Here is a 27,232-nt window from a genome sequence, read left to right as displayed (position 1 = left end):
TTGTTCCCCCCAAATCTCAGTCACAAACACATAACTATTTCACAAGAATGTAAAACTGCATTTGAATAAATCTGTGACTTACAAATCCCATTTTCCTGGACTGATTTAAACAAAATGTAACAAAACAAACCCAAACCAAACCGTGTCCCCTCCCCTTTGTTTTTTACATATACTGCAATACCGGAACAAAAATTTCACCCTAACAAACAACATCACCTACAGACACACTACAGACTACAAAAATATTGCATAGGAGTGTCAGTGGGCATAGTCTCCCAACATGAGAGAGAATGCTAAGTTTTCTTTAAAACATTATGGCAACATTCTAATTTATTTTCCTTTTAAAAATCAAGTGGTTTCACTTTATTTCAAAATTGTACAAAATGGCCATGGCTATTTATAAAAAAAAAGTCTCTGTCTTGAGAATATGTGAAGTCTCAGGTGCATCAACAAAGGACCTGGAACCATTCACAGTGCAGCGGAAAGCTTCTTTTGAGGCAAAAACTACAGTTCATCCTTCTTCTTGCCTACTCTTTCATGATCTCTTTCTCTCAGGGTTCGCATGAAAGTGGTGAATCCAGACTCCTGGTTTTGAAGGAAGAAAAATATGGGTCATATTTTTACCAACAAAGCAAAACAATGCATCAAGAACACTTTGAGCTTCTGTATCCCAGCAGAATATAAACTAAGGAGCAGTTGTTTAGTTTCTGTACCCCATGGCAGAACAGAAACTAAGGAGCAGTTACTGCTTCTGCATTGCCTCATCATACCATGCTCTGCTCCAGTGCTGCTCCAGTGCAATGCAAGGGGAAAATATCCATGCGCATCCCACGTGTCAAACTTTGAAGAGATGGGACACAGAGAAAAAGGCCCTAAAACTCACAGGACAAGGTAAAATCTGTCACTAGAACTGCCATTGATGCCTTTTTGTTGAAAACACTCAAAAGACATTTTCAAGCTGCCTTGTATGTTATTTGTGTCATTTTAAAAGCAGTTACTGGATTGTTTGTTGACTATATACACACTTGCCACTCATCCTCTAACAGTTTTGATCACGATTTTCCTCCTTTTCCAAACATTCCAATGATGGAAATAACTTTTTTTTTAATTACTACTAAAATTACTATCAAAAATTTTCAACCTGGTTGTCTAGATTCCAACCTCTGTATTTCAACAACTTATGATTTAAGGCTGTTGAATGCCAGCAGCTTCCTTTTCCAAGGAAAGCTGTGAACACAGTTCTCAGGCATTTCAGAAGGCTCAGATGGGTGGAGATGTTAACACCTGTGTTGGAATACACTGCCTACTGGTACCCCAACACTGAAGTTTTCTGGGCAAGTAGCACTGCTCCCACCCAATCTGACCATTTTTGCATTTAAACCATCACACAATCTACCACTCAAAACTGATGATGAAGAGGTATTTTCCAAAGGTAGAGAGCAACTAAAAGAAGTCAAAGACTTTAAACAATGCTGGGGAACAACAAAACAAAATAAACCAAAACCAAACCACAAAGCTTTTAGAAGGCTGAACAACAAAAACACTTTCCTAAAACTATTGACTATTCTTCCACTGAAAATAAATGAAGTGACAAGCTTCGGCCATTTGTCACCTGGAGATATCTGGCAATCAACAGCCCCTACAAAAGGCACTGTGCTAAGCACTGCCTCCAGCATTACCATGATAAGAGATAAACCCTAATTCAATGCTGCACAAGCAGAAGCCAGTAGGTCCCCAGAGAGGTGGAAGGGGAACAGCCAACAGCAGAGATATTGGGATGTTCCTGTTGGGTAACTTTTACCCAAGAAAGGTTGGCTGCATATAGGGGATTTGTTAGTCCACTATCCAGCGTAAGGACAAGTATCTCCCAACTGCTGTGCCTCAGAGCACTCCTGTGTTGGATAGAAATTCTTTTTATGAGCCCCCACGGATCCTTTCTTTCATTTATAGTTTCTCTAAGTATGGGTTAGAGATGCAAAAACTGCGGCTGAAATCTTACTTCAATTGTTGGCTACTGCACCCATCTTTACTTTTAAGAAAAGATCCAGAATTGGAACTAAAACTCCATAACAACGGCTGGATCAGCACCATGAAATGGTAATTACTGGGGTCCAAGTATGCTGAAGAAAACTGGGAGGCGAAGCTTCATGAAAGCTTCCCCAAGATCCTGACTAACAGAGAACCTCAGAACCTGGCTTTTAAATTCATGCTTCTACATAATTTTCTGAGCTCTAAGAGCAGCAATAACTTTCAGGTAAGAATCTTTTTTCAAAATCACTGCATGGCTCAAAGACCCCAAGTTTTTCTTGCAGGTAATCAATGGCTGCCTGAGGAGTAACCTCCCTCTAGGAGGTTATGACAAAAGCAGCCCACAAATAATTTAACTGCTTCCTTATTTTCAGGCACTTTACAACCACTGAAGGCATTATGCCATTTCTGCCCCCATTTCTTGCCCTCATAGCATATAATTAGCTGGCCACAGCAGGACAAAAGAATGAAACTTCAGCCCAGGGGTAGATGGCATGATTTTTCTTCCCATCCGGAGTGCCAGGAGTGAATCTGATTCAGGGCAAATGAGATATTTACTTTCCCCTAGTCTCCAAAGGACAGCTTTGTCCTGGCCATAAAACCAATGGTCTGTCACCATTTGGCAGCCTAGTGGACCTGTAACACGTTTGCAGTGTCCATGCAATCCAGAACTGACAGGAGTTAAGTCCTGTGTTTTCTGGCATTTCTGCCAGCAGCACATGCAATAAACCCTTCCCTTTCACTCAGTCCAAATTCACTGACAGACTTCAGCTTAAAGAATAAAATATACAAAGAGCATTACCAAATCTAATCCTTTTTCCTCTTCTCATGTTCCTAAAAATAGACCAAGTGTGTTCCTAATGCAGAGATGTACAGGATTGTGGTACAATCCATGTAAGACAGCAACAGAGGCAGTTCAACATTCTTCCAGCATGGTAGAAATTCACTCTGCAGTGTTCATTTGCAAGGCAGGACAGCCAGGGAGACTTTCCTCCCTGTACCAGGTGATAACTCTTGCTTTCACTTACCCCTCGATCTCCCGTATATTTTTCCACAAATTTCCCATAGTTGTAATAGTTGAAGGTGGGGTAGCCATCAACCCCCTCCTGCTTACACAGGTCATGATTCTGTCCTTTGGCACAGTCCACTGCAGCGTAGGCGATCTGAAACACAAGAGATCATGCTGAGGCAGGAGAAGACAAAGCAAGAGCCCACTTCATGGTGATGCTGCTGCATCTTAGCCTTAGCAATGTGAGAGGTCCAAGTCTTCTGCCAAACATGCAATGGCTTCTGTAAAGGTTCAGCTGTGGAGGGAGAGCAGAGGATGGTCATCACCTGGCCTGTGCAGTTGCATGACATGTTCAACTCACAGAGCAGAAAATCACCTTCCCACTTAGCTCTGCATTCAACTCCAAACAGGAAATCCAGAGGCTGGGTTAATAAAACCAAATCCAAGCACAGTGGTCACAGCTCTGTCATGCTGCAATATTTTTCTTCCACTTTGGTTTTAAGTGATGAACAGTGACAGTGGCTTTGCTGACACTAATGATCCAGCTAACCCATCCTCCTTCCTGTGGCATGGCTAATGCTCGGAGAAGTTACCAAACATGGATGGTCACTTAGCCTATTCAGAGATTAATGATTTCTACTCCAAATAGCTTTTCTAAACTCCATGCAGCTCTTCCAAGGTCAAATGGGGATGGATAAGAGGACAGGGCATTGTCTACCAAGCACTGCACATAGGGAAGAAGGCTGCTTGCTTACAGTCTCAGCCTGGGTTTGTATTTCCTTTCTTGTCTTTTTTCAGGACTGTACATTATATGCAGCCATTAGCAAAATGGGCTTTAATTCCTTTTGAAATCTCTAGATGCTACTGTCACATAGACAAACCCTGAGTAGGAAAGAGCCTTGCCACACTTACAGCCTGTTGGCAGTGGAGCAACACCCTCAGTCCCTGCCTGCTTCCACACAGGCAGGGTGAGGAAACACAACCTCAGAGCCCCAGAGCAGCAGCTCTGAACATTCAAGTCCTGACTGTCTGAAGAATTAAGGAGGGGCTGCCCTTAACAGATCTGATGCTGAAATAAAATGTAATTCATAGGCTTCTACTCAAAGCAACTGAACCCTGTGCTGTGATTTCACCCTGACTGCTCCTGTGAGCAGCAGTTCGGGCTCTGAATGCAGGCTGCTCACACAAGCTCTGCCTTCACAGCGCAAGCCAGGCCCTGCTGAAGGGCAAGCATGTTAAAGTACAATCTATGTAAAAAAAAACAAACAAATCAGAGGAATGACATTTTGCAACTTTTTTGTGGGTTGCAATTTATCAAGTGCTAATTTCAGAGCAGACACATCTTAATTTGAAATTTCCGTTCCACAAGCCTCCTTCAAACAACTGATCGAAATACCTTTTGCTAGCATGACTTTAGGGATGCAGTTGAACTGTGCTTCCATAATTAAAAGATCACTTAATATTCCACAAAGCCCTCCTGCTTCATGGTGACACTGTCAAAATGAGAAAACCTGATCTCATTCTCCTAGCAGTAATTGAAAGAGATTGGCAAAGCCAACTTCAGTTAATTTGCTTGTTTTGTTACGACTTTGAAAGCCCAACAAGACAATACTCAGTATGATCTTGCTTACTCTATCTTCAGGTGGAAAGTACTAGATAAATGAACAGTGTTCTTACCTTAAATATCTGGTTTTTGATTTTAAACATTAATAAGGCTATTACAGAACCAGGATTCTTGAGAGCTGTTAAAAACATGTATGAGCCCTTTTTTTTTTCTTTCTGTAAACACAGACTCCTACACATTCAGGTCCAATTTAAATGAAAGGTTAGAAATAATAAATTGCAGAAGAGTTTCATCTAAGTATTCCTGCCTTCCTGACCTTAGCAACCAGCCAAAATTTAGAGATCTGTTGGCTACTTCTGTGTAAAGAAAGGCTTAGAATGGAGACAAACATTTATTTGATGACACAGCATGAAGGTAGAAAGAATACTGAAGTCCTGGTTTCCTAAAAACTAGAAGAATAAATAAAATAAATTTTTTCTCACTGCTCTAAATATCACACAGAGAGAGATTACAGCCAGAAAAAGGAGAAGGTATGCATGTACTCATCCAGATCTTAGTAGCTGGTTTGAGGCATGAAGCTGTTGTGACTGATGATCCATCTGTTCTTAGTGTCTTGGACATTAAGAAAATTAGTTTTTAGTACACTGGAAGGAAGAAGTAAGAGAAGCTCTCTTTATCTGTACCTCTGGAAACATCTAAACTGGTACTGGCTGGAGCAAAGAGTCCATTTTCATTTACAAAAAGCTTTTGTGAGAACAGCCCCCAGTGAGGAGAGGGTGCAGTGCAGGAATGCAATGCTACAAGCCACTGTTAACCTTGTTCAGAACATCTTCACCTGTTGCCTCACAACAGACGACTGATGGACGTTAAGGAGGTGGCTTCTGACAGAAACACTCAGTAGCGTCCTTGAGACACAGCTCTCCTCAGCACATGGAAACCTAAGCTGGACCATCTGTGTATTAGTTGTGCACACAGAGATCCCAGTCTGCGTCATCCACAGCAGCCACATGAGTCCAATGCTGTGTCTAACAGGTCTAATGGCACATCTGGAATAGCATTTGGGAGACATGTCCGTGGTCTGTCCTCTCTGCAATGCTCCTAATGCAAGCTCCCACACAGCCCCACCACTGCTCCTGCAAACACCGTTTTGAGCCCAGCTCTTCAGAACACACACATTTGGTTGGTTTTACAGCCAGTGAGAGAAGAGGACGGCGATTTTCAAAAGCCTTGTAACTCATACCGACGTGAGCAAAATTTCATAGAGAAACATCTGATTCCCAAGACTGTATCTGAGGCTGCATTTCAATGACTGCTGCCAACAGTGGCTGAGTAAGAGTACTTAGGAGAGCTTGAGTGATTGCTTTAGATTGGAAATGTTAAGGCAGCCTAAATATAGAGGCTGCTACCATCTCTGTGCACTCATTATCATAGCATCACAGTCCTAATTGTCTTGCCTGTCTCACAGCGGAAGATCAAATACAGTGCACTGAGAGAAAAGTGATGCTGGAAAACACTTGTAGCAAAACACACTTCTGGACTGAGGACCAATTCTTCTCTCAATTCTATCAACTCCAGACAGCTGAACTCTGAGACACACCAGAATTTCAACAAATAGCACTGATGCCCTTTTGCTTTGTGTTTTCATGGACTGTCAATACTGAGCTCCATTGCTGGTAGAGGTGTGTCCTACTAGAGTGAATTCCTGCATGGCTCTACTGAAAGGCTGCATGTAGAAAGATGCAGAGTCCTGGCTCAAGTGAGCAGTGATCCACTGTAGGTGGAGTTTCCCCTCATTCTCAACCCTCTTAGCAACAGGCAGCTTTTCTGCTTCACTAAAGAAGGAAACTGAGTCAGGAAAAAAAACACCCCAGAAAATCTCTCTCAAAATGTAGTCAGACTTCTGGAGAATATTCCTCTCAGAATTTATCTTCATATTCAACTACCTGCAACAAGTTACACAGAAGTTCACTGGACAGCACAGGTTCACAAGACCTACATGCTTTGACCTACAAACCCACTAGGTTTATTCAACCAGAAACTGCAGATATTAAGCATAAGGTATCTGTGATAGGTGTCCAGGAGCCAAGACACTTGGCATCACCTCTCACGAATTCCCTCTCATGAAGAGGCAAAAACCCTCTAAAAATCTGTGAAAGAAACTCTGCTAACACTGGTCTCACGTTTATGTGTGTTTGTATATATATATATGTCCATTATGGAAAAATCCACTGTAACAGCTTTCAGAAGGCAAGACTGATTTTATGGAGATTTTGATTGTTAGGGCTAAAATTTAATTTCTTGAGCTTTCCTCTAACCAGAGGGGAAAATCCACTGAAAAAACATTTCAGGGAGAAAAAACTGTAAGTGCTTTATCTGCTACATGCACAAAACTCCATGGGATTATGGATTCTCTATAACCCAAAGCCCTGCTGCCTCAGATATTGACAATACATCATTATATACAAGTTCTTTCTCCAGAGCCAATGCTGTTCAGGTCTATCACCAGCCTGGTTCAGCAGCTGTACCAGGAGTAGAAACATTATCAAATGAAAAGATAATCAATCAGAGACTGTGGACCCCAGAGGAAGTTTCTTGGAGTACATCCAACTTTCTTAATTTTACAGGTAGTTCCTCACCACTGGTATGCACCCTATAATCATTAATAATATCAGGTGAGTACGTGTAGTAATGGATAATATTGATAACAACAGCAACAACAATAACCCACAAAATAAGTATGCATTTTTCCATAGTAAGTACAGGTTAATATGAGTCTAGCAACATATGGGACTGGAAAATACCTTTACTTGAAAAAGGAATACCACAATAATTTTTCATGGTTTTACCAAAAAACTGGGAGCTTAACTACAGGGTTGCAAACTTAACTCAGTATGGCAATAGACCGTGAGCAGTGTATGAGCAGCTCTGAAGAGCTCTGAGGAAGTAGGGCATGGCATGTTTTTCAGATGAAGAGGACTGATCACAAAAGCTGAGCTGTTGCAAAAACCAGAACTTTTCATTTAGGTGCTTCAGTAGAAGTGGAGCTATGCTGAAAATGTGACCACTGATCTCCATGTGCCCCAACTGTACCAGAAGGGTGATGCCTTATTTTGTTACTAAGTGTTAGAAGGAAAGAGAAGTACTTGCAGTATAATCTAATCATACATCATGAATCACAGTTTCCATCCAACAGAATTATGAAATAACTTTTTGCTCTAGAGGGATCTTACAGGTAAGAAACACAATTACATTCAACGGTTCAAACAGCTGTGTAGAAAATTGAAAGTGGGATCCCTTGACCTTCCAGGTAACTCCTCCTTTCTGTTCTTAAAGCTCTTTCTTTTTAACAGTTTGTCTCCCAGTCACCATGTGATGATACAGTAAAAATAACCCCTGCAGTCACAGTTGCTCTCCTGTTAAAGTATGTACTGCCACACACTGGTTTATTGATTCAAGGAAATAAATCCCTGCTAGAGCTAATATTGACTTTTGTTATGAAAATGGAAGTGAATAGCTAACTGAATATTGATTTCAGAGAGGAATGATATTTGATAAGCTTAAAAAAAGCAAAAACAAAATTGCAGCATGGAAATAAATGCTTCCAACCAACATTTTTAAAGTATAATCAATTCCAGATGACAATTACCTGATTACTAGTAAAAAAGTCTGTTGTTGCCAAATGTCTTAAAAACACTTATAAATAAGACAGATGTGCATTCTTCCCTATGATTACTCCATAGGTTTTAATTGATGTCGCCTCTTCTGGATCCTGACAGCAGTTAGGGGCTGGTCTGCTAAAGCTTGTTGCAACGGAGCTACTGTTCTCAAAGTGAAAGGCCTTGCAAATGGGACATTCATTATTAGTTGCCCAGATGTGGCATGGCAGCATTACAGGAGGTGCAGTTCATCAGCTCTTCTCAAAGCAGGCCTATTTGCAAAGGGGACATCCATTAGTGCACCATGATGTACAGTGCTAACATCACCATATTTAATGAGTCTAATTAAAAAGAAATTCAGCACATGCTTTTTAAGCAAACAGGGATCAAATTCCTTGCCGAACTAAAATATTAACTCATTTGGATAACTCTGCACAGTCATTTGATTGGTATAATCATTTTAAACTGTGATTCACAATACACATCAGGGACCCACCAGTTTCACTGCTGACTGGCAGCCCCCCACTAACACCCCAGCTCACCCCACTTGCTGCACCCTTTCCAGCAATCTCTGCCACAGCTGTTTCTGTCAGAACTCACTAGAATGCAGCTGTGGTGCTCTGATTTGGGTCAATGCATTTGTACAGGAACAGTCTCCTGTGAAAATGGAAAGACTGGTCAAAGAGCAGTCCTTTTGCAGGAGTGCCAGAGATTTGTTACTGAGAGGCCTTGAGGAGTCAAGAGCTTTCCTTCTGCAAATCCAAGCTGGAAGATCACAAATCAGTTCCTTCAAGCTGAGCTTTAGGATCAGCCAAAAGGCAGAATGCAGATTTTTTTAAAGATTTCATTTTCAAGAAAGACTATGGAGCAGTTACTGAACATGCCTTCCTGCTCTTCAATCTGTTCAGCCAAGTGACAACCCTCACATTTGCATTTTCTGACGTCCACTGGTCACTGCCAGAACTTGAGCTGTGGGGCACTGGCCAAAGGCTTTCCCCTGGCAGCTGTTTGCTAAGGCCACAGCACCCCAAGGTAAGAATGCTCCAGATGGCTTTTTTTTTTCCTTTTAAATAACTGAAACAATACACTCACTGCCACTGGAGTAGCCTCTCCACTGATCTGGTCGTACTGGCACTGAATTTCTCCAGGAAGATGGAAAGATTGGAGGCTCTGGTTTGTGAGTCCCAGCCCAAGCCGTGCTTTGCAGCAGCCACAGGACTGCCCCAGGCCAGCGAGCAGGCTGGGGATTCCTGCTAAAACCACCAGCAGTGATGTGGCCAATGAGAGCTGACATTTGGGGCCAATGTTCTGAGCAGTGCATTTTTAAACTCCAACTCCAGCAGTGCAGATGATGAAAAAGTACAGAGCATTACACACAGCCCCGGGGGAGGGGGGCTCCTGCGCCAAAACCACCCCCTTGCAGTCAATCTGCAGAGCCAGAGACACATATTTAACAGCTTCAAGCTCTGCTCATCTTCAAAATTCCTATGTAAAGACTCAAAGTCTCCCAAAGGATACCTTTTAAGATACCATTTATAACCAATTCAAGGCTGGAAAGTTTTTGATTGTTCTTTCGCTTCTGCAGGATTAAATGTTTAATTAAAAGACCCTTCTTTTAAAAAGAAGATAAAGTTTAAATGCTACCATACTCTGTTAAGTGAAAAACTTTTCTCCAGGGAAACAAAAAAAGGACACTACTACAGAAATGAAGTAGTGAAAAATAACTACTACTTAAAATGAAAATTAGTAATCTTGCCCTGTTTTTGAAAGCATAAATATTCCTTCCTCTTTAGCAGTGATTTTACCTAAGTTTGAAACCCTACAGAAACTACAAATTAGTTTGAAGGCTCAGTCCAGTTTGAAACATGGGAATATGCCCCGTGCTGCTTCTGGAAACAGCAATGTACCCTTCTAAAGTCTAAACCAGTTTGTTTTCTTTTCCACAATGGCACAAACCGGCAGCAAGGAGCACCTTGGCAGGTTATAGCTGTACACAATTAAATAGGGGCTCCCAACATAATCAATCCCTGGCACTTTCATAAGTCATTGGGGTGGAATAACACCATTCTCCCTAACTGCACACACTTCTTTCTTTAAAACTGTACCAGCCTTAATATTCCCTACTGTCTCTCCTGTTCCAACTCATTACATTTTATATCTCTCCACTTTGGCCTTAAACTGAATCAAGAGTTGCAACTGTCAATCACTGCTCCGCTCTTGCAGTCCTTTCATAACCTGCAGTCTGAAGGAAAAGCTTCCCAGGCCTGCATTTCCCACCACCACCCTGTCCAACTAACTGTGCCATGATTCAGATTGCTTGTTGATACATCCTGGGGCTCTAATAAGCAAGTTTCACATTGTTTGGTACATTTGTTTCACCTCCTCTGACTGAAATTTTAATGAGTTTAGGAAAGAGAGGCTACCTTGGGAACTACCAGAAAAGTGGGAAAACAAGGATACTTTCTGAGAGAGCTTGGAAACAAACAAGTAACCAAAAGGCATCTGAGCAAACTAATTTACAGCAATAGGAGAATTAAAAGCTGCATGCCTATGAATCTACTGTGTGCCAGAGGGCAGAAGCGATGGACTCCTAATTTAATGCAGTCAGTGATACAAGAATGATTTGTTTCTTGCCAATCTGATGCATCTTATGTGAGTTACAGAACAGACGAGAGGAAAAGAAAAAAGTTACAAAAATTCTTCTGTTATGGAGTACAACTGTTACAAAATTACCTCTTCATTTAGAATGTAGAATAGGATAAAATATTTCAGTTGGATGGGACCTACAAGGATTATCTAGTCCAGCCGCCTGACCAATTCAGGCCAAAAGTTAAAGCCTGTTGTTAAGATGTTGTCCAAATGTCCCTTAAACACTGACAGGCTCAGGGCATTGACCACCTCTCTCAGGAAGCCTGTTCCAGGGACTGATCACCATCTTGGTAAAGAAGTGTTTCCTACTGTGCAGTCAGAACCTCCCCTGGCACAGCTCTGAACTATTTCCATGTGTTCTGTCACTGGATTCCAGGGAGAAGAGCTCAGCATCTCCATTTCCCCTCCTGAGGAAGGTGTAGAGAACAATTTCCATATTAAATTGCCAATCTTTTCCTTACCACACCTTAACACAAAGTAATTGTGAAGTTGGAACAAATTCAGAGATCAGAATGAAATACGGTTCACTGAAAGATAACAAACAGGTTCCTAGCTAGTTATCTGGTTAAATCCAGGGGCTCAAGTGGGTTTTTTAAAATCCTAGATCTGCATGTGCTGAGTTAAAATGGTTCAGCTGTTGCAAGGAAATTACCCAGTGTGATTCAGCCATCAGATGCATTTTCAAGGCAGAAGCATCAGGGTCCTAGAGGAACATCCTGGGCTCAAGTCAGCCAATTAACAGAAATAAATTGTATTTTGTGCTATGCAAGCAAGGATTAGTTATATGATTGAGGTTTTCAGGACTATCACACAACTTGTGGTTTCTCTACATGCACCCTAACAGCTGACAAAAGTTGAAGGGGAATGGAGATGATGTGAATTATCTTTATTTAATCCCTCAATGAGAAAGAATTGTGTTTCACTTCATACAAAGTAACTCTTACACAAAGACTTAAACATAAGACAGCAAATTAGGGAAAAAAGAATAGGTTGGAAGTATAACTCAATTTGACCAAAAAAGATACAACCCCTATGATGCAGATACATTTCTTTTAGTGTAACAGGAATTTTATCTACAAACCTATCACCTTATCAATAAGCAAAGCCTATAAAGTACAAATTATGGAAAGCATTCTTAAATATCACAGAAATAATTAACAGCAAGTTACCTTGCGATCTTCTTTAAAGACTTCAGCAGCAGTTGTGAAATGTGGAATGGCATTTTTACAGTGGGGACACCCTGTTTGACACAGGAAGAAAAAGACATCATAAACTTTAGTTGTAGGAAAGATACTGGGACAAAAGTCAAGACACAAGGTGAATCAGTGGGAAATTTGAATTAAAAATTATCCAGTCCTGGGATGAGAAGGACAGAGCATGTGTAGACCATGTGTCAGCTACACAAAAGTAGGCACATATTTAAAATGTCTCTGACTTCAAGGAGTTTAAGTGTACATTTCCAGTTACACAACATCCCATACAGGGGCCATGGCGTAGGGGGCTTTTCTGTACCACCAGTCCCCTAAGGGCACTTTAGGACCACCAGCCACAGACAGATCATTGCCCTGCTCTGTACCTCCTGGTATCACCATGTAGGTTATTACTGCTGTTGCCACAGCTACCAGCTACATTTGGGCATGGGAATAAAGACAGCATGGCTGGGAACAGAAGGAGATTGGAAGTTGGAAAGGAAGTTGCTGGGAGCATTTGTAAGTGTTTGGAAATGGCCTGTGTTAAAGCCAACCCATTGGGAATGTAAGGGAGGGGAAGAGAAGCAAATCCAAAAGGCCAGACACCATTCATGGATGGAGAGCAGGTGTCCAATCCCGGGTTAGGATGACTGTTGCTGGCCTTCCTGGAGACCTTCCTGCTGTTCACCACAAATGGACAACCCCTGAAGAGTTTCACAGACACAGCACACAGGAACCCAGAGTTTTGTATGGGAGATAGGCTGATACTTCTTTGTACCACTGCAGCATTGAACAAAAGGCCAGATGATCCCTTGCTTTAAAATACACTGAATTTACTCAAACATTTCAGAAGAAGTTACAGAAGGGAAACTAGAACTGCTGTCTTGATTCGAGGTCTAGATGTGAGTGCTCTTAATTCAGAAGCAATGTCTACAAGTTATTGTCTATGAATAATCTATCAAAACATCATTACTATACTAAATAAGGCTTTGAAAAGGAAAGTACCTGCAGATGTGTAACAAATTACTTTTTTCAAACCCAGCACAGAGGCTGATCCCAAGCAAAGACTCAGGACACTATTTTTTGCGTAGATGCATATTAAAAAAAGGCCCAGACTGTGTAATGCTGACGAAGGAGTTAATCCTGCTATTATTTCTGGATAGGAACAGAAAAATCACAAATGAGTTGCTCACAAACACCAATTATAGCTTATGCTAGTGTTGTTTACCAGTATTTTACATTATGAGCAAGTGTTACTTTGAAGTCAGGACTGAACAAATGCCCTCTTAGGAGACTTGCAGCCACCTTCCTAAGCTACACTCACTCTTTCAGCTGACAAGAAAAATATTACCTGTGCATAAACACTGCTCACCCCTTTCCATAAAGGAAAGGCTGAATACCCCTTTCAGCTTCACCAAAATGTAACTGCATTGCTTACATGCACTGGTTTGAATTGTAGAGCATTTCTTTCTTTGGAATAGGATTCTGAAAGCACTGCAGTGACACACCTGTGTAAATACACTGAGAGTCTATGCAGTAGCTAAGAACACCAGAAAGTCAAGGGAACGTTTCCTGGGAAACTGAGGCACTTCTGTAAACCCATCTTAATGGCTTCAAACTCTTTATGCAGCACGATGGCAGCTATCCTGTAGCAGCTGTGTTTCAGTGGGAGATAGTGCAGTGTTCTACAGCTTACAAACTATTAACCTTGTTGAGTCATTCAGCATTTGCCTGGGAGAAAACGGTCAAGAAAGAAAAGGAGGAGGAGGACGAGGAGGAAGAGAAGAAAGAAGAGGTGGAGGCTAGGGTTTCAGGCTGCTCCCATGTCCATCAGCCCACTTTGGTGACCCTTCTTCTCTCGTACCACTTGTCTGTCCTGTCTGCCTGATACTGAAGAGCATGCAGGTCAAGCCTGCCTATTAACACATCTTGGATAATTTCCTGTACTGTGGGGGATTGCCTTGGTTGACTTGTTAACATTGCTCTACACAAATAAATCAGAACTGGTGACAACATCTAAAAACAATTTCATAAACAAAAAATGTCATCTAAAACAGGAATACTTGTTCTTAACTACATGCTGCAGTTTTTCTGGAAAACACTTCCAACTGTTACACTAAAACATAAAGGCTCCTAAAAACTTAAACCCTTCAGGTTCCCTTTTTTTGCTTATGATCCTGAGCTTGGAATTTAGATTTCACCAAAGAACATCTTTTAAACCCTTAATAGAAGATGTTTCAGGACAGTAAGGCCTCTCTCAAAGCCTCTAGTGAAGCTGTAGCAGAAAAGCTCTTCATGAGCCCCACTCCTCAAGAAAATCAGAACACAAATAACAAGCATATTGTTCCACACAAAAATACCATATCTGATACCAAATCACGAGAGGTTACCTTCATTTAGCCATCTGAAGCTCCATCCCTCCTCCCTTCACTTCTCTCTTGGCCCAACCGCTTTTCTTTACTGCACTGTGCTCGCAAAACTAAAACACAACCATATGGCTTTTGGCAGAGCTGCCTCCACGTCCAGTAGGCATTTTGTTAGCCTTGGACATCCATCCACGGAACAGATGTGAATGCTACACTGAATTCCCGAGGAGTTTCAAGGAGTCACTGAAAAAGGGGGAAGGAGCACATCATATGGAACAGCAGAACTTCATCTGTTACAACTTAGAAGGATTGCCAAATGCAGCAAACACTTGGAAGTCACCCAACCCAGTCATTCTATTTAAAGCACACATGCCAAAAAAAATAAAAGCAGAGGTTGATGTCTTCATTTTGACAGACGGAAAACTTGTTCTCCCCATTCCCTCTTAGCACCCACTGTCACACATTTATTTTAAGTGTTAACACTATCTTCTAGATTCGAAAGTGCAAAGAAAGGAAATGTACTGAGCACAGTAAATGAGGATAGGAAGTGTGCAGCCTCCTTACAAAGGATTTTTCAGATGGGCTGCAATGGAAAGAGATTAAATCGGTGGCACATGAAGGTGTGGGTAAGGCATCAAGAACCAAAAAGTCCTGCCCCTTCTCAGTCACTATGGACTAAACAAGCGGGAAAATTTCATTTTCGTTGAATAATTTGGATCCTTTGGTAAGCACAGACTTCCTGCAAGGATAAGAAGTAGAGTTTTAATGGAGCAGCATTGAAAGCAGCACTTCTTGGAGCAGAGCCTTCTAACACAGATCCAGGGCTTTGCTTTAACAATTTTCTTTTTTCGTTTTTACAACAGTGTCAAATTTGATCTCAACAGGGTTAAGAGCAGATGTGAACTGAACAGTAATTTCCTGTGCCTGACTTGAGAAATGTGAAAGAAACCTGCTCCTGAAACATCCAGCCTTTCCACAGGATCCCAGTACTGGCACTCAAAACCTCTAATCACTCCTGCACATCTCAAGATAACTCCATTTCCTAATGTAGAAACACAGTTGCATCACCCAGTAGGAAAACGAGAGCTTGACATCTAAGGCACGTGCAGTATGTGCTGAGGCCATTCCCTGTTCTCAGTCAACAAACAATTTAATAGAGCCCTGGCAAGGCACTCTCACCTCTGTGCTCAGAATTTGGCTCTCTTGAGGACCCCCCATACAGTCCATCCTGACATCTGCTCTCCCTGACCTGCCAGGGCACAAGGGCTGCACACTTAAACCACAAGCCCCTGGATTCATGTGAGAACACCTGCAATCGAGGAGTTCTAAAGTTCTCTTTGCCTTTGTGCTACAAATCAGAAAATTTACACAAATCCAGTATTTTCTACAAGGTTTTTCTCCACCATTCCTTGTAAAGTTGGTAGGAGCCAGGAAGGCACACTGTGGTGCAGTCACAGCAGGCACCATCACATTCCTCACCCTGAAAACCAAGTAGTTCTCGACTGATCCAGTATATGAGAAATATGGTTTCTCTGGGAAAAATTCAAGAGGAATGGCTGATGAACAGCAGACAAGGGAAATCAAGCAAGCCAGCAAGCAGGCTTCACTCAGAGCCATTATCACTGAGGGGAGAGGGAGTCAGATTAAATCTCCTCTAATTAGAGAAGCATTTAAAGGAAAGCTAGTGGGTCTTTTGGGAGATGAAGTGGTGGAAAATATATAACCCAGCTTATTTTCCATGGACTGGATTTACTGATAGCAGGAACAACCTCAAGGTACAGCATCTTCTCTGGGTGTCTTTGAAGAAAGACCCAATGACCCAGCATTGGTTTGGGCACAGAAAGGTGCTGGAGCTTCTTTCTCATGGAAACACTGCTCTGAGGGCTGTGAAGAAATAAAGAACTGCAGGGCTGAGCTCGATGTGATTTCCAAAATGATGCCACAACACATTTGTTACATGATGTAAAACAAAGATATCACACAGGGAAATGGAAAAACTTAACTAAGTGCTCACATCATCTTGTGAACTGATTTTTTGTTTTTTAAACAAAAAGCAGACTGAGGAAAAAATAATATAAACCCACTTGTCAGGTAAGGTAAGAATGACACAAAATTGATATGATGTGGTAGCAATTTGATAAATTTTCAGACATCATATCCTGTGAAAACATCTTCCGTAATTGCAGGATCCCATGGGATGCAGAAGGGATACAAAGATTTCAAAGCAATGAAACAATCTAGTGAATAACCTACATGTTTTTATTACATTCAAATGGATAATTTTTCATTGAGGGGCTTCTTTTTTTTAACCAGTGAATTGTTTAGAGACGATAGTGAGTCAAAAGTAAAACTTAAGAGATTCTTAAAACTTCAGTGTACAAAGGTATTAGGACCAGATGGCAATTCTAAAGATGTCTCCAGTGCAGTGCATGAAACAGATGTACCCTGTTGTACAACAGTCACCTCACTACATTTAAAATAAAATTGTGGCAGATTTTCAGAATTGCCTAAAGTAATCAAGTCCTCTTTCCAAAAACCACAGGTTTCTACTTGCTTAAATATGAAAAAACATCCTTTAAGTTACTTCATGCTTTGTTTAATTTGAAACTACAAAGCCCAGTGATAAAATTTAACCTCTCTACAGCTGAACAGTACAAGGTTAATTCAGTTTCCCTAGAAGAGTGGAAGCTGTATTAGCATAGCACATAGAATGAAGGTGAAGCTGTTTTTTAATGAATATAAATCAAAAGCTAACAATTTGTACAAAATAGATAAAGGAAGCAAATGGACATCAAAGCAGTATCTACAGTCAGCAGAGGTAATAATGATGTTTTAACTATATAAGGGGCTTTAAATATATTAGAAGCAAAAGAAATCCAAACAATGCTAGCAATATAGCTTTGAAAGAAAATGATGGAGTTGTCAAAAGGAACTTCACTGAATATATAAATTAAAATAGTAAGTACGTGTGGAGAGCGCCTCTATGCCTGGTACCTCTGAAATGCTGTTTGCCGTTCTGGGCCCACAAATCAACAATAAGCTCAAACTGGAGGGGGCTCAGAAGACCCATAAGAAAAACATCAGTACTGAAAGATGTGTTTCAAGGCAAAGGGAGTCAAGTGTGTCAACAGCTTAAATCCAAAGATTAAGAAGTGATAGAAATGGAGAAAAGTCAGTCTCTAAATTTCATTATAACGAGCTATTCAAGTTGGGTGCCAAGAGCTGAATAAGCTCCAGAGATGGCTGCGTGCTGAAGCCAGTCAAATTTAGATGGAAATTCATATTCCCCATCACTAGTGATTTTTAGTCTGAAAGGAAATGGTTTTCTAAAAGAGAAGCTTTCACACAGTGGCTCTACCTGATCAGAAGGCAGCTGTCCTTGACTTGCATCACTGAGCTGAGACTGCTACAGCAGTGACGTGGTCTGGCTGTCCTCGTGTCACCATCTCCGAGTGGCCGGAGCTGCAGCAGCCAGCACTGCCTGCAGGTCAGGCAAGGACAACATCCCCTGCCAGCCCTAACCTGAGCATCCCAACTAAAGCACTACAGCAGCACAGATCGGGCATTTGGAGTTCAGAAAGCACTACCCTATGCCTTCTGCCCATCATTAATACATAATGATTTATAACCCTACCCATGTCGTTGCTGTGCGTGCTTTTAGCATCTTGTACCTAATAAAATCTTGATAAATAAAGTAGCAAAGTGGTGTGCATATATTTTACATGAGTTTTTTTTTTTTTCAAAGAGATAGTTTAAACATGCACACATTTTAATGTAGGCTGCTTTCATATTAAATACACTAACTTAAACTGTCAGTACTTCCATAACAAAGTCCTGGCCAACTCCTTAGAGGAGATCTGAAAGCCCAGTAATTTGTGAGACCGTGGCATTTGTGCTGTCTGTGCTCTACCCTCAATATGAGAACGGGCTCTGTTCCCTCCTCAGCCCCCGGCTTCCTTTAGTACCTCTCAACGGGTGATCTCAAATGCTTTAACTAATATCAATTAATTACACTTCAAATTGCCCCTAAGAGAGACAGATGTGATTATCCCCCTCTGTCATTACATCCAAGGTTAAATAGAATCAGGAAGAGGTTAAGTGACTCTCAGGGTTCACAATCCTGCCTGACAGGGAGCCGGGCTGCAAGGTGCTGACTCCATTCGTTCAGCTGCACAACCATCAGGGCCTCAGAGGGCTCAGCATGTGGCAGGATGGAGCCCTCAGTGTGCAAAGTGCAGAGCAGAGAATGACTTTCCAATTCCCCATCTCTGCTTGAAATCATCACTGCTTAAATAACAGGGGTAGATAGTGCCCGCCGTTATTGGTTTTTAAATGACTGCAATTCTAAGCAAGTGCAAGCAGCAACCCTGCACAGCTATCAAAGCCAGCCCGGGAGCTTGTACACCGCAGAATCAAGCTAAGCCTATTTCCACTTCAAGAGTTCCAAGCAATTAACTAGAATTAAAACAAGAATATTACTTGGTCAATCAAGGAAAGACAGGCCACAGACAGTAATTGCACAGATAAGAGCTGAAAAAGGGTATACTGCTTAAACCAATGCAATTCATATGGCTACAGGAGTTACTGAATCCACAGGCAGATTTCAGAAAGGCATTTGGAGATGTTACTGAAAGGTTAATTCACTTTGTTTTATCAGTAGAGAACTGGAGGGCCTTTTAATTGAATATCTGGGCCCAAAGCTCATTTGATGACATGACCTGACACCACAGTATAATCATATTTCTAAGACACAAGATATTAGTAATTGAAAGAGGGGGATTTTTATTTTGATTTGAAAAATGTTATGAGGTTTTCAGTTAAGCATCAGGTCAACCAAGGCTTGTCTTACTACTCTTAACAACAGGCACACTACTCCAAATTTCACAGCCTGCTGGTGGATTTTGTTTTTTCCCAAGCTATTGGAACTCTTATTTTGTAGCACTTTGGAGGTATGCAAAGAAGACAAAACATAAAAACCCCAATTATTTGAAAACCATAGCCATGAGACATGAACAATTGCAACAGCAGCAACAAAGTCATTGGAACAGGTCAAACTGCAAAGTGAGGAGAGTAAAAAGACTTGGCACAAAATTCTTGGACTGTTTTATCCACTACAAAAAGCAAGGATATGACTGACTGCAGTGAATTACAAATGGCATGCCAACACTCAGCATTTGGCAACAAGCAATCCTTTTGAGATGGAAAGCTGTACAGCAAGTCACCTCTGGACAGAAAGCGTTAAAGAGCAACAGTTACACCCAGAACAAACCTTAGTGCCAGTTCCAGCAGACCTGCATTTTCCACTGTGTCACTGGCCTATGTAGCTCAAACAAAGCTAGCAGCAGTGGTTAACCAAGTCAGCATCAGCCCTGGTTAACTGCAAACACAGCTACAGTGCAAATGAAAAAATTTTGCCATCTGACATACCAGAAAACATAACTAATAGAAGATACACTGCTGAGTTAGCAACAGCCAGCAGAACACTGGAATTTCAGCTGTGCTGATGTTTAAAAGTAGCTCCTGTTCAGACAATGTTACACATCACCAAAAAAAAGCATCTGTCTTATTGGAAATGGGTTTCCTAACAGTGTATAAGGATGGGTGACATATTCACAGTCTCCTAACGTACCCACACTGAGACTGCACCAACACAACTATGTGTCTGCAGGGAGAGAACTCCATGGGGCAAGAACACGCCCTTCCCTCCCCTTCTCACAAGCTGGAGCTGTTTATATACAGGCAATATTCTGCACACCAAATCAAGCAGCTGTAACACTTTAGGGTTACAAAACAAGAGGAGCTGGATCACCCCAACAAATTTTAGTTTAATGCCCCTGCCCCACCACAGCCACCTCTGAGCACTCTGTGACAGTTATGCACAGCTGGGGAAGCACCTCAACTTCTGAGTTGAGAGCAGTTCAAACTGTTCTCTCAGTGCTAATTATTCTCCTCGGCACAAACACTGGGGCTAAGAGCAGTTCTGCCAGCCTGATTGCAGAGACCACTCTGTAAATCCATCCTTTACCAAACTTAGCCTGTTAAGAGGCTCTGTGGCATCAGCACTATTTACACCGACAGAACACACCTCTGTAACGTGCCTGTAACAAGAGCACCACGGATGCAGGAGAGAAAGCAGTTAGTGGCAGAGCTAACATATCAAAATTCTGCAGTGCCAGCCCACATGGGATTTAAAGCCTCATTATCAGAGGGTCCAGATCTCACCTCTGCCTCCGTCAACAACCAGAAAATCCTTCCTGCAAGGTTTTTTTCCTTCAAAGGGATTCTTTCTGTTCAGCACATTTTTAATAATTTTTTTATAGCTTAAGCTTCATTTACAAACACATACATTTTGTTCAGGCTCTTTGATACAGCCTCCTAATCAAAATTTAACAAGATGTGCTTGCAAGTGACAGGAAAACATCTTGGTGGGAGCCAATCCAAGGCCATTGTGGGACACTAAATTAATCTGTGCTGCTGCTTTGCTCCGCACATCTGAACTCATAAACTCAATTGTCGAGTATGTTCTCCCCCTCTGTGCATACTTCGCACAGAACTATGTCACCCAAGTCTGCTGAGTGACACACCAGAGACCCAGACTGCTCATCTCAGGCCCAGAAGCCACAAGCTGAGGCCTCACAGCCAATAAAATTTGCCATGTTTTGCTACAGCAGTGCAACTTAGCCAAAACACAGCATTATCTCCCCAAAAATGCCTGGGTAAAGGCTGAGATACGATGCAACCACCCTTGTCCAAGCTTGCTCCAGAAAATAGGAAGGATGAAAAGGAAACATTACTGCTTCCTTCAGAACAGCTTTTTGATGACAGCTTGGGTCCCAGGGCTGGAGGAGCACACTGCCCTCCTGGCTGTCATCATTAATACCTAAAAACCATATGCACTGTCTGTGCACACAGTGTGACCCACTCTGGCAAGGAATCTCAGCCAGCTGCTTTTTGTCATTGTATATTCCTTGATGCATAACTTGGACAGAAGAAACCAAGCGGTTTTTGTTGTGAAAACACAGAGAAGGAGCATACCAGGATACAGAATAATTAATATTTTGAACAAAGTTTGTGGGTAAAATGAATGCAGGTTTGCTTAGCTCTCAGCATTTTATGCGTTTGTGATGAAACACACAGGAGTGGGCAGGACTCATTTAGTCAGATCCCTGTCTGATTTCTTATTGCTGAAGAAAGTCCTACCTGATTTCCCACTTATTTCTTAATGCTGCCCAGGAGTTGACCCATCAAGCAGCAGTGATGTAAATATTCCTGCTTTACTGTCTTTGTTTTACATCAGAACAATACCCAGGTACCATCTCCCACAAACAGCTTAGATTAACACACGGCCTTTTAATGGCTCAAACAACATCCCAAAGTCTTCTGGGACTTTATCAGATGCAACACCAATTAGGCACCTTCATTCACTTCTTCCAGCCCTGAAAGAAAAACTCTACAAAAAAGTTTAAGTGAAGAACCAAGGAGGCTGATGTCTTTAACTGCACATCCTCTTGCAGCAGTACAGCCACTTGCTCCATCCAAACACCTCATTAAAATCATCCTCAGGATGGTTTATTTCTGGGTGCTTTCTGGGTAACCCCCATGGGTCAGGCTTCACCAGAAAATTAATTTCATCAGCTGGAAAAAGTTATTTCCAGTGAAGTGAAGTTTCACTGCTGAACACAGAACCAGAATTCAGCTCCCAGCAAAGCATTTATTAAAAATACCCATTCTGCAAACCCTGTTGAGTCCCACAAATCGAGGCTATTTGGCAAGTTAATAACATTGGCAACTGCCACCCTTATGAACCATTAAAAGGGAGCACCTTCCCTTGACTACTTCCCATTGCTGCTGAAAGTCTTTATTTTTTAAGAGTGCTTATTAACTTGTGTTTTGACACTAAAAGTAGAAACTGAATGAGTTTGCTCAGTGCCGAGTCCTGCCATTAAAACTGACTGATCTAAAAACAGAGTGCCCTCCCCCCCATCATTTGGACCTGTTAATGACTGGTCTATTACACATAATTCCTTTCTGACACAGTTGATTCATTTGTAGTCTCTTTGGAAGCAGCAATCTCAACCAAAAAATGACACAAATGTGTTTTCATGTGTTGGTCTCTCATTCTTCTAACTCTAAAGTGGACATTTTCTGTTTCTGTTTGAAAATTAGCAGGGGATGTTATTAAGCCTTTCCTGTTTAGAGAAAATCAGAACTGGATGAGAAGAGGGAAAAACAACCCAAACCACCACAATCAACAAAACCAAACCCCAAACCCAAACTCCAGTATAACTATTCCTAGAAATACAGCATTGCAGTGTTGGAAGGCACTTCTGGAGACCATCTAGTAAAACTCCCTTGCTCAAAACAAGGTCAACTACAGCAGGTTGCTCAGCCCTGTGTCCAGCTTGGGTTTTGAGTATCTCCAAGGATGGAGCCTCTTGGGTCAACCTGTTCAAGTATTCAACCACAACCACAGTAAAAAAATCACCACTTCTAAATGTTTAAGCAAACTTTCCTGTGCTTCAATTCGAGCCCATTGCCTCTTGTCCTGTCCCTGGGCACTGCAGAGAAGAGTCTCACCCAGCTTCAATCACTCTTTTTCCCCCCTTAATTCTGTTTGAATAATGCAGCAAAAACACCTCCAACTGCAAAGACATTATTTACTGGAACTTTTGATACCCTTTGTGATTCTGACAACTAATCACAACCAACTGCTTCTATTTTGCAGTTTTCAGTGCTACAGTAGTAGGAGGTTAAAATTTAATGCATTGTCAAAGTCAAATCTCAATTATCTGGAATAACAGAGTGGAGAGAGCACATAAAAGTAAAAATGCAGATAAAACACATCCAGATAAGCTATATGAACAGGGAGGACAAAAGATAAAGAAAAGTCAGGGCGCTGATCCCAGTAGAGGCACTGGTGCAAACGGGTCAGTCCAGGATGCCTGGCTTTAGTGCTGCAAGCCTTGAACCAAGCTCTGGCTGTAGAGCACAGACCTGCAGCCACTGCCCTCCTGACCCTGGCTGGTTCAGCACTGCAGTCTAACTGCTCTTGTCCATTTGGCTCACTTCCCAATATGCTCCATAGCCCCCAAATCCCGATCATCCACGTACCAGGCTCTGTGTGCACACCAAACTATACTCAGACTAGTTGTCTCCTCTCCCCATTTCTGGACAAAGCCAAACAGTTATAAAAGAAAACCTGGAGTAGTTCATGGAATCCAGTACTCCAAGGACTGGATGAGGGAAAAAGTACAGACACAAATCACATAAACTCTCCCCAAAAGCTTCTTAAATGCTTGTGCATTAATCTTACTGCTTTCAAATACTCCCCTAACCCCTCACAGCAGTCCCCACATGCACCTGTGGCTTCATGCTTCCCTTCTGCAGATGGTATCACTGTCTTCCTCTTATTTCAGGCATTTGAACTTAGACACATGAGTGGGATGACAATTACATCTTCTCAAGAGCTGCACAAGGGTCCAGAGAAGAGGTGGGCAGGTGCTGTGCAGCACAGATGCCAGCAGCCTGCTCCAGGTCCTATCCCTGAGTAGCTCTAACACATGCCAGCCCACACTTCAAGCCTGTGTGGCATGGTACAGACCTACCCAAAGGACATCTGGATGAAGATCTGGTCCCAGGTCATTAACGGCACAAGTAGCACTGGGTTTTCTACAGCAGGCACTTTTTCCCAAGTCAGTATTGGGAACCTGCCCGTAGTCCTGCCTCCTGCCCCAAATCAGTCACTACAGCACACACAGATGCCAGCAGGCAGGAATGGGAATGTGAAATCAAGATCTCTGTGGGTGTCAAGTCCGCAGGGGCGGACTTTCTCCCCCAGTAATTTCAAGAGTTTTGATTCCAATTCTCAGTCCTTAAAAGACTCCACAGGCATGAGGAATAACCTTTATGCTTCACCCATATTCCAGGAGACAGAGTAATGAGTTACCTATCTTTTCCATGTGGATGTAGTCTTCTCTTCCAGAGCTAAATCACTGTGAAGCACTGTTCAGTACCATTAAAGCCCTGCTCAGCTCAGTCCTGAGTTATCAGCACAGCAGCACATTGGTGGCTCTCCTATACATATTAAGTAATTTGGACAGCAAGCTGACACAGAAAAGCCAGCTCTCATTTTAATTTGCATCTAAGATATATATCTGTGGCCTTTACCTAAAGGTTTGTCACTCTAGCTGAAAGCTTGACAAAGGTCAGAATACTCAACTTTCTGCTTTAAATTCTAATGACAGATGAGAGATACATTTCTTACCATAAATATTTATATGTAAACATACTTTATATATGCATGCATACACACACCCCCCCAATCTTAAAATATCTCAGCATATGTGTAAGTGTAACAAATACTGCCACAGAGTCACAAGTGAATGGAGTAGCATACTGTGAGTCTGCCCTCACCCAAGATGTAGATCTGAATAGAAAAAGAAAATTATTTGAGGTAATGGGACCTTGAAACTTTAGCAGTGTTCCTTCTGCACTAAAATAAGCAAGTTAAGATTAATTGGCAGTGTAAGCTCCAAGAGGTCTCAAAATTGAGAAAATGGTAAACAAAAGCTAATCTATCAAATTTATCAGGAGGCACATTATCACTCTAAAAAGCTGAAAAAACATAATGATTTGATTCATTCTAATTATTCTAGTGCATTAATGTTTATTTCATAGAAAACGAGGATTTAAAATATTAATCTGGTGCTTTCCTCTGCACCCAACAAAGTGCAGGCTCGTTGCACTCCCTGTGTGTGTCTTTCTGCTTTGCTCACAGACACTTCCACATTTAGAGAGAACAAATCTGACAAATCAGAAACTGTGTATGACTCACATACTGACACCACAACAGCAACGCTGTCTTAGGAGTCATGGGAAGGCCAGACAGGGTTCCAGTTAACACCTCTTTGTCCTGTATATAGGTGGTCTCATGCAGCACTGTGTCAAAAACAGTGCAAAAATGTGTCTGAAGTGCAGCCTCGAAGGACCCAACAGTTTTACATCATGCAAGCCTTGCTTTTACAGCCTGCTCATGCAGACAGGGCCAGGCTGACCTCCACTCACCCCTTCTGAAGTAAGGTGGTGGTGGAAGTCCAACTGCAAAAAATTAGCCCATCAGGCAAGTTGCCTCATGCTTTCAACCCTGGGAGCTGCATACTCATCACACATAAAGTCTTTGCTTTAAACATGGCCTTCAAAAAGACCAAGAATCTAACTGCTTAAAAAGGTGCAGCTAAAAACCAAAAGTGAAATAAATCTCTCTTATGCAGAAAGTCACTAATTGGGAAAAGAGAACTCAAGAGACAGTGAACTCCTCAATCTTACCATTTCCTGTGCAATCATTTGATTTTAAAATCGCAATTTGCTCTTAACCAGCTGAGGTCTATGAATCAGAAATTCCTGCCATATGGCCAATTTTTAGTCAATAGGTGGTGGGAACTGGAGTGGAGAAGGGATTATGTCCCCTTCTCTTTTCTTTTACAACCTTCCAGAAATCTCCCTCCTGAATTGCACCCCTGCTTTCTCCCACATCCCTTCATGGGAGCCCCAAAGCATTCATGTTTAATTCTCTAACAGAAAAGCAAAATAAGGGGCAGCCTGATCAAACATTAAGGACCTTTTTCTCTCTTTATGGAAAATACCTTCAGTTTAATGGGAACAAGTTGGTAACTGTTTATCTGAAGGTTATCCATTAATTGCTGGCTATGTGATATGGAAGAATTTTTTTTTGCATCTGGTGAGGCTGTAAAGGCACGTTAATAGTATCTAATAATAAATGCCTGGATTATCTTCTCCCTTTGAAAAATCCCTCAAAAGTTAAGAACTTGTACCTAGTCTGCCTGCCTCTGGGACAGCACAGGAACACAGAAGAGGTTCCTCTCATTCACCTTATTTATAAAGGCCTGATTCTAAACTTCTCTAGAAATATTCTCAGGAGCTTGAAAAACAAAGAGATTATGTGGTGCATGCAAAACAATCTAGGAGGAGGAAGCTATGTCCCTAGTCCCAGTGGAGACTTAAATGCAGATTTATTACATGCAAAATTTACTCCATCAAAATTTGTTCTCTGCCTCGTGGACTGGCTCCTCCTACACTACTGTATTGATTTCACTACTGAAGTGCTGCACTAATGAATCAGGCTCTCCATGTCCACTGTGCTACTATAAAGGATCACATTTTGTTATATGGACCATAAAATGCAGCAGAGGAAAATAAATCTGTTTTGTTTTTGTATTGCTGCCAGCTTTGGTGTCTGCATTAAATAATATAACCATTATATACTGTTTTGTTTCCATTTATAAAGATACAAATGATTGTGCCTATGATGGTCCCATGCACTTATATTCAGAATCAGCTCTTTACCCTTAAAAGTCTGGGGACAGTGAGGGAATTATTTCAGGATTTCATAACAACTGTAGGGCTTATAATACCCATCCATGTAGAGAGGTTATTTACTCACATGGTGCATAGAACATGACAAGGGTGTGCTTCTTCTTCTTCAAGGACTCCCTGAAGTCTTCTCCAGCAAGGTGGATAACACTGGTCTGTTTTTCTTCCCATGCAGGCTCAGGTGGAGGTGGTGCTTCAGGACTAGAAAAGAAAGACAATGAAATTGGTTTGAAAATGTTTCTGGAAACAGATAAAGGGACAGCATCATCCTGGTCATAATTAGCATAAGGGAACTGATGTGAAAAATCCTTCAGGGTGCCTGCACAACAGAAAGACATACTCAGTATTTCCAACACCAGGGAACAGCAAAAAAGATGCAA

General features: G+C 41.7%; 1 protein-coding gene across 1 annotated transcript in view; it reads right to left on the bottom strand.

The window, feature by feature from the left end:
- Nucleotides 1-341: 341 nt before the first annotated feature.
- Nucleotides 342-27,232, bottom strand: part of PDIA5 (protein disulfide isomerase family A member 5) — a 97,018-nt gene continuing 70,127 nt past the window's right edge. The window contains exons 14-17 of the mRNA XM_082285508.1: nucleotides 26,923-27,053; nucleotides 12,076-12,146; nucleotides 3,057-3,191; nucleotides 342-585 (exon numbers count right to left, since the gene is read on the bottom strand). Of these exons, the coding sequence (XP_082141634.1) occupies nucleotides 505-585; nucleotides 3,057-3,191; nucleotides 12,076-12,146; nucleotides 26,923-27,053 (418 nt within the window). The 3' untranslated portion in view covers nucleotides 342-504. The remainder of the gene's footprint in view (nucleotides 586-3,056; nucleotides 3,192-12,075; nucleotides 12,147-26,922; nucleotides 27,054-27,232) is intronic.

The sequence above is a fragment of the Coloeus monedula genome, assembly GCF_965178545.1.
Source record: "Coloeus monedula genome assembly, chromosome: 7".
Lineage (NCBI taxonomy): Eukaryota > Metazoa > Chordata > Aves > Passeriformes > Corvidae > Coloeus > Coloeus monedula.
The sequence above is the reverse complement of the archived record's forward strand: the minus strand, read 5'-3'. Positions and strand labels throughout refer to the sequence as shown.